This window comes from Acanthisitta chloris, unplaced genomic scaffold (assembly GCF_000695815.1).
Source record: "Acanthisitta chloris isolate BGI_N310 unplaced genomic scaffold, ASM69581v1 scaffold39350, whole genome shotgun sequence".
NCBI classification, from domain to species: Eukaryota; Metazoa; Chordata; class Aves; order Passeriformes; family Acanthisittidae; genus Acanthisitta; species Acanthisitta chloris.
Genome location: NW_008652916.1, coordinates 27,218 through 35,722, shown reverse-complemented (window position 1 = coordinate 35,722; position 8,505 = coordinate 27,218). Strand labels below are relative to the sequence as shown.

The window sequence follows — 8,505 nt, the reverse complement described above, 5'->3', positions numbered from 1 at the left end:
TGCTTAAAACTCTGATGTCTGTTACTGCTTTTTTTTTTTTTTTTTTGGTAACTTGTCTTTGTCTAATTGGCAAAAGGTTTGTACTAGTTTCTGAAATACCTTGAAAGTCAAACAAACGAGTAAATGTCCATTACTGGATGATGAGCTGAACAGAAGTGTCAGTTAAACAAAACAGATATTCAGATTTGGACTGAAAATTGAGGCGAAACATTTATAACAAGGTTTCCTCTCCTTGACATACCTTTCATTACCCTCAAATGCCAGATGTGTTATAGAGGCATTAACACTGGCATAGTGACATGGAAACATGAAATCCTTCCCCAAGGTGGGAAGGCTGTGAGCCCCAGACGCCGTATCTGGGCTCTAATGAAGCATAACTCAGAGGAGCACTGCTTGCTTCCAAACCTCCTGAAAACATATGCAAAATGGATTAGACATCTGAGTCCTTCTCAGATATCTAAGAGTGTAATAATTTTTTTGCTTGTTCTACTGAATTCCTTCCTCAGTGCCATACAAGGAAAGGCTTCTTTATTTGCCCAGACCTCAAATCATAGTTTTGTATGGAAAAGAATGTCACCTTTCTCTGTTCATCTTTCTACAAAGTGTCTTCTCTGCTTTCTTTCCCCACAGTGTTCTGAGGATTATAAACACAATGTTGAGTCACTTCAAGAAGATGAAGGGTTTATGGGTATGTCACCTCTTCTGCAAGCCCACCATGCTATGGAGAGAATGGAAGAGTTCGTGTGTAAGGTAAGGGCGTGTGGAAACTGCTGAAGTAGTGTCCTTTTTTAGGAAGCTCCAGTGGGAAACAGACTGTGTTTGCAGCAACTGTGCTACTAATGTGAGGGAGAAGAGGTACACACCACCCCTGAATGGACATCCTGTGTTCTGACTAGCCATACTACAGTTTCTCAGGATCTCAGTCTGTCATATATGATTAAATTGTAAAGCATGGAGCAATAGGGATTACAGTGAGAGTCTAAAGCTGATCATAACTCAGGTGTGTCTCTTGAGAAACACCTGTGAGTGCAAAGAAGAAAAGCCTTCTGGTTCCAGGCACTTTCATCTACAAGGTCATTTTGTCCAGGTTTCTCCAGACTGGCAAATATTTTGCTTTTCCAGCACCATGTGCATCCATTGTAGAATAAGCTTTGGCCCCAGCTGGCAAACAATGCTGTATTAAAGCTATCTGAGTAAATCCATGGTAGATTTTTTAATTGTTGTCTTTGGCTCATTTTTGCTACTTTTTAGAGCCATGGGGGTGTATGAGTCTCTGGCTCTCCTTTCTTGCTGACAGGAGTGCTGCCCCTTTATACACTGGTTCCTGCTAGTTTTATGAACTATTTTTGATGCTTTTTACAGAGGGACCTTAGTTACTTGGTGGTCTTTTGTGTGTGGGTTGTTTTGTTGTTTTTGTGGTGTTGGGTTTTTTTTTTTACTATACACTTTTCCCCTCTTTTAAAATGTTCTGTAGAGTCTATTGTGTAAAATGAATTGCCTCCTTCTGTTTCTACCTCAATTCAAATCCTTAGTTCATGAAGTAAACCAGTTTTTCTTGTTCAATGTATTTAAGAACCTGGTCTTTATCTGGGTTGGTTATTCTGAATGGCTTTGTTTTGCTTCATGCATGAGTGTGGAGGATTGGTTTAAAAACTCTGAGCTCTTGTTGTTGAAACTGAAATAAGAATGTAGCTTTTTAAACTTAGTGTTTCAGGAACCTTCAGCCCTGCTCCTGTAATACTAGCCAGCCAGCAAATCCAAGGAACACTGCAGAAACAACCCCGGTACATAGAGCAGTTCCCTGACACCTTTCTGCTTGGCAGTGCTGCTTCCGACGCCAAACTGGGACTGCGTGTCTTATGTTACCGAAGCAGTGCTGGGAACATCTGTGCACACTTGGTTTCACATGGAACCAGCTGCAAGGATAGCTGTGTGCACATTCTCTCTTTACAGAAGAAATGTGAAGGAACTGGGAGTCACAAATCTGTTGCCTTGACTCATCTGTCACCATTTCTTTTGTGAGCGTGGGAGCACGTTTTCCCCTAACGTGAATAAGTGGTTGGACACTTGTTGCTGGGTGATTGCCCCTTCACTCATTCTGGCCCTGCTGCTTTTGCTAGACTGCCCCACATGCCAGCAGATACATAGGCTGGCTTGTGGTGGAGGAACAGGCTTATTTTTTGGAGAGAGAACTAGGTGTAGGCTTCTTCAGTTAAATGGAAAAGGTGATCTGTAAAATAACAGCACGTGGAAATGAATTAAATGCTTTCCCTTCATTAGCAGTAGAAAAGCCCAATAGCCTTCCTGTTCAATGAAATGCTGAAGTATTTCTTTCTCTGGTGGTGTGGTTCAAGTTCATAATGACAGAGTTTTGAATAGGGAGCAATGACTAATGTGTTATATTTCAAGTGCAGAGCCTTTTCCCCAGAGATGTCCCACCAACTCCTTTCCATTCACTGTACTCCAACACTTCTACTAACACAGGTTTTGTGACTTTAGCCATACATTGATGGAACTCAATTCCCTGCATTTAACTAAAATGCTTTAACTTCTAGGTATGGGAGGGCCGATGGAGAGTCATTCCCCACGATGTTCTGCCTGACTGGCTAAAGGACAATGACTACCTGTTGCATGGCCACAGACCACCCATGCCTTCCTTCCGGGCTTGTTTCAAGAGCATCTTCAGAATACATACAGAGACTGGTAACATCTGGACACATCTTCTAGGTATTTTCAGCTTGCTATCATCTGAGGTTAATTGGTTTCCTTGCTCTTTCTTTGAGAGCGAAATGGAAAGGGGTTTGGGATGGTCAGCACTGTCATTCCACTAGTAACCTGTTGAATTATTCCTCTCCTAATTTTATCCCAACCAGAGTTGGGTTGGGCTTCCTTAATTATGACATACAATGCAAACAAATGCATTAAAAATTTCCTAACAGTTAATAAATTACTGGTAGGTAATTTTTTTCCGTAAGTGTGTAGGTTTAATTGAGATTACATTTCTTGCTACAGGGACACATTTAAGTTGCAGGTTGTATGAGTGGTTTCAACTTGCCTTGAAGGGAAATGGTTTCTTTGAACTATGCCCTTCTCTTTCTACATTTTCAACAGATGTTTCATTTACAGAATGTCCAACTGGTTGTCAGGCATCTTACAAAACAAGTGAAAACACAGAGTCCATGCAAGTCTGTATTGTATCAGGCTGAGACAGAGCTGTGGTTGGAATGCATCACTGAAGTGGGGCAGTACCCTATTCTGTTTGTGTGCTGCTGGTTGTCAGGCAACTCCTGTGTTTAGTAGTCCTGTATATTAAAGTTGTGTTTTCAGACAGAAGAGCCTTCAGTATGCCTGAACTTGACACCTTTCTGCCTTACTCTTTTTCAGGATGTGTGTTCTTCCTTTGTCTGGGAACCTTCTACATGTTCCGGCCAAACATGTCCTTCGTAGCACCTGTGCAGGAGAAAGTGGTCGTTGGATTGTTCTTCTTGGGAGCCATACTCTGCCTCTCCTTCTCATGGCTCTTCCACACAGTTTATTGCCACTCAGAAGGTGTTTCCCGGCTCTTCTCCAAGTAAGTGCCTAGAGAACAGGACAGGCCAAATAGGAAACAGGTGGGAAAACAGGGCTGGGATTTGTGCCTGGAGCCCTAGTGTGGGAGTTGTTCATTTCATGACTGCATGTACTTTGGAACAGAGTTGAGCAGAGATTTAATGCAGCTTCATCTAATTACAGTTTGTTTCAGCATGAGTTTTTGTGCTGTCATTTTAGTCTTAAAAGTCCATCATTTTCTGCTGTTTGGCAGGCATGTGCTTGCAGCCTGCTGCTTCTTGCTGCTGTAAGTAATATACCTTGAGCTTAGTTGCAGGGCTTTGAATTTTTAATGGAACTACCACTTCTTGTCATTTCAACTATTCTGACTAACTTTGAATCTTAAACTCATGTGAGACAGTTCCATAATGTGTTTCAAGATGTCTTGGTCTTTTGGTTTCGCTGCACTTTTTTTTTTGGCTGGCTGCTGAACATCTCATGTTTCCTAAGGTTACTCAACCTAGGATTCTATAATCTGTAAGACCACCTTTAAAGTAAACCAGCTATTGAATTCCCTGACTGAAAAATTACCTCCATGAACTTTTGTAGGAGCATTTTGTCAGGGCTGTGGATTTCTGATTCTACACTGGTGCACAGAAAACCAGCATGGTTGAAAAATTGCCACGTTACTCTGCTGTGCTCACTTAAGCTGATGCCTGACTAGTGTTTGCAGTGGCTGTGCTCTCTCAACATAGTGTGCCCTGTGTTTACAAGGCTCTTGTGCTGCTATTTTCCTCACCTGAAACTCAAATTTGAGTTTGGCTCAAAAAGCTTTGGTCTAAAGGTTATCCAAAAATGGCCTTATTAGCCATGTGTCAGGGTAGTCTGTTACTCTAGCAGGGCATTAGTGGAAGAGTTGCCATGAGGAGGTTAGTTGCAGTAGAGTAATTTCATTTTGCAGTGATAAGTAGATAGTTGGTCTACTAAAGAAGAGTTTGTGGGTGTGAGGACTTCACACTGATTCTTGTTTCCTTCCAGGCTGGATTATTCTGGCATTGCACTTCTCATAATGGGCAGCTTTGTACCATGGCTGTACTACTCTTTCTATTGCAACCCTCAGCCTTGCTTCATCTACTTGATTGTGATTTGTGTCCTGGGCATCGCAGCCATAATTGTCTCACAATGGGACAGGTTTGCCACCCCTCAGTACCGGGGGGTAAGGGCAGGTAAGACTTGAAATTAACTGTTTTGCTTCTTGACTGCCTTTCCTCCTTTGTACCTGCCACTTGGAAAAACCATCTTGGGAAGACTTCAGAGAGCTTAATTTTATAGAGAGATAATATTCTTGGACTGGGAGCTCGATGGGTTTTCTTTCAGCATTTATTGTAGCCAGTTGGATGCACAGCCAAGGGCTGGTGCAAGTCCTGAAGTGCATTCCTGAGATGGACATCAACACATGCAGTAGGGAAGGTAGTGCAAAGTATTTCTAGCCATATCTAGCAACTTTGCTCTCTCAAAAAAGGACTGACTGCTTGGTGTGTGTATGTGTACTATTATTGCTGATCTTGGTTTTGTAATCCTAGGCTCAGACACTAGCAAATTATTCAATGATTGAATTAATCTGAATGATTTGTCTAGATAAACATATAGATAAGACAAAGACTATATTTCTCTTCACGTCATCAAAAGAACAAAACCAGATTTGGTTTCACATTTCAAGGTAGGAAGAAAGAGAAAGCTTTAGGGGCAGCTATGGAATGTGCATGCAGCTGGGTTGAATAGTAATATTTCTTGTTTCTTAACCTGCACATGCTGTCTACAGTAAGTCTAGATTTCCTGGACAAGTTATTGGTCTACCTTCAGAGAGTTCAGCTTCCCAAACTTAGAGTCTCTGTATGGGACATGATTGTTCCCCCCACACCCACTTTTCAAACAAGTTTCCTATACTTGCTGCTAAAATCTAAACGAATAAAGCATGTTCTTGTACATGGCTGCTCAGATGAGCACAGACACTGCTTTTCTGTTTCCTCGAACTACTTGTGCAGTGTATGATAAACAATCTCTTTGTTGTCTCTCCTCCTCTTGCTCCTGAGGAGTGTGGTGAAGTGAGACCCAGTCCGTGTGGTCTCAGTTCCCTCTGCAGGCCGAGAGCTGTAAGTGGCCTCATGTACACTGGGGCTGGCAGGAGCCATCAGTAAATCATAGAATCACAGAATTTTAGGAGTTGGAATGGACCTTAGAGATAATCCAGCCCCAACCCCTGCCCTGGGCAGGGACACCTCCCAGCAGAGCAGGTTGCTCAAGGCTCATCCAACCTGGCTGTGAACACTGCCAGGGTTGGGACAGCCACAGCCTCCCTGGGCACCCTGGGACAGGGTCTCACCACCCTCACAGGGAAAAACCTTTTCCTAATATCTGGTGAAAATGAAATATTTCAGCTATCTGCTAGAACACAGAGCTGAGTAGCTTGTGGTATATGAAGGAAATCTGTGCATTCTTTAACTTCCTCTCCAGTAAATCTCTTCTGGGGACCTCTAGCTTCAAGAGTTGTCACCTTTCATTTGCTTTTGTGTTTTCATTGTCTCCGTTTATCGCCTCTGTGTTCAAACCTGACTTTCCCACATTTTCTTTGCCTCCCAGGAGTATTTCTAGGTCTGGGTCTTAGTGGGATAATTCCCACTCTGCACTTTGTCATCTCTGAGGGGCTCCTGAAGGCAGCCACAATGGGGCAGATAGGCTGGCTGGCACTCATGGCATGCCTGTACATCACTGGTGCTGCACTATATGCTGCCCGCATCCCGGAGAGATTCTTCCCTGGCAAGTGTGACATCTGGGTGAGTCTACACAATGACTGGATGAGGAGACCAACATGTTCCCCTTGAGGCTGAAAGATGTTGTGTCAATGTCTTCTTATTCCAACTGCTGCACTAGAAGCAATAGGTCCTCAGGGGCCAAACAGGTGTGGGCTCTGAGCCTGGCTTACCCGGTGCCTCTCTCCCTGAGTTGTCACAACCTGGCTGGGCTGAGGTAACTGCTGGTGTGCAATTTCACCCCAGCACATGTACTGGATAGCTTTAACAGGTGGCAAGCAGCACAGCAAACCTTTTTATGCGTGTGTGTTGAGGCCTCTACAAACACGTCTTTATTTTGCTGCTGTGCAGAATAGTGCCTGGTTGTTTCTCTGATGTTCAGTGTGTTCTCTGGGATCTTCACCATATCTGGCTCCTCATCTTGTGCAGCCAGTGAAAATGCTGGATAGAGATGATAAACTTTGGGGGGATCTCTGGCCCAGAAGATGGGAAAGTGGGGTGGGGGACACTTGGTATGAGGGAATGAATAATGAAGGCTGTGGAGGGGAAATACATGGGGAAGATAGAAAGAAAGAAATTGGGTGGAGCAGGGGTAGAGATGAGGGGGAGGTTGGGATAGTTTAAGGCCCCTAAAGAAGACTAGAGGTGAGAATGAGGCCTGGGTTGTTTGAGTGGCAGCAGTTTGCTAGGTTTGTTTAAATGGCCATAAAGTTTAATTAGTTGTTACTGTAATGAGCTAGGCTCCAAAAACACTGGTGTCCCACCAGCTCTTTCCCAAGCTTCCCATGAAGCCTACAAGTACACCTTTGTAGAAATAGTTCAAGAGCAATGTCCATTTTGGTATGGCTTCCCTCAAACTTTGTCATGTAGCTTTGTCATGTAGCTGCCTCGTGGTTTTCGTTCTGCTGTGCTGTATTCAGTAGCATCCTGGGTGTTCAGTCAGAGCAGCTGGCTGTTTCTAGGTTTTAACACAACACTGTTTTAATCTGTGGTAGAGAACTAAAATAACAGCATTCAAAAATCACTTGGTAAAACTTAGGCCTGTGGCCAGAGCAGAGTTTGTACCTGTTATCTATACGAGAGAGCCCTTTTTATCAATAAACCACCAGTGTGCCTTGTGCAGGGAACCATTTAAAAAATGTCCTGCTTGAACCTTTTGCCTCAGGCTCTGGAATGATCCTTGTCCCTTGGCAAAGATGAGTTCTAGCACTTCTGTAGCAGATCTGTTGGCTGACAGCTGGCTGAGATGGCTCTGAAGGCAAAGGGGACATGTGTGTGTGTAGAATTTGATTCTTTTGCTAGTGATAGGAGTGGGATGGACTTCAATACACAGCTTGGAAAAGGCTGTAGCTTGTGGTTGGAGGTGCTGCTGTGGTTGCTGTGTGCCTCAGCTGCCCCGAGGCTCTGCAGGGTGGCACGAGAGCGCAGCCTGCGCCGCCTGAACACACGTGTTTTCTCTTCACAGTTCCACTCCCATCAGCTGTTCCACGTCTTCGTGGTGGCTGGTGCCTTCGTGCACTTCCACGGAGTGTCGAACCTCCAGGAGTTCCGTTTCATGGTCGGAGGAGGCTGCACAGAGGAGGATGGGATGCAGTAGAACAGCCTTCAGCCCGAGGCCGTAACCAAAACAGAGCTGCCGGCGCAGCTGAAGCAAACAGGCTAGCAAAAGGAATACCTAAGAAGAATCCAAGTTTCAGCTGATGAGGCATGGAGCTTCGTGGGGATTCTGACTAACCAAGATAAATTCTATACCTCAAGCAATGGAATAAATCAATTTGAAGACCAGGAAATTCTGAAACCCTAATTTATTCTTGGGATCTACAGATTGAGCTACAGAGGACCCTTTCCAAATCGGCTTCTGTTCAATGCCATATTTATTTGTAGAACTGGGGAGGGATAGCTTAGCAGTTTCCTTTTTTTTAAAAAAAAAAAGAAAAAAAATCAAGGTTAAATTTATATCCTCTTGGAGGGTTTGGGCGTTGATTTTAGATGCTCTTTTGGGAGAAAAACAAATTGTAAATAAGATTTCTAACTTTCTGTTTAAATAAAATTTATATAAATGTTTTAAATAATGGGTGGGGGGAAAAGGGTTTTTGTAAAGAATGCAACATGCAAGTACCACACACTGTTTCAATTTTGCACAAAATAAATGATTGCAGGAGGACCA

The 8,505-nt window shown here is 43.5% G+C and overlaps 1 protein-coding gene across 1 annotated transcript; it reads left to right on the top strand.

Moving 5' to 3' along the window:
• Positions 1-630: 630 nt before the first annotated feature.
• ADIPOR2 (adiponectin receptor 2) lies at positions 631-8,505 on the top strand (the record flags this gene model as incomplete). The annotated part of the gene is made up of 6 exons (XM_009078803.1): positions 631-750; positions 2,556-2,727; positions 3,385-3,571; positions 4,567-4,754; positions 6,169-6,362; positions 7,804-8,505. Coding segments are annotated over 6 exons (993 nt in total), but the record flags the coding sequence as incomplete, so codon positions are not given.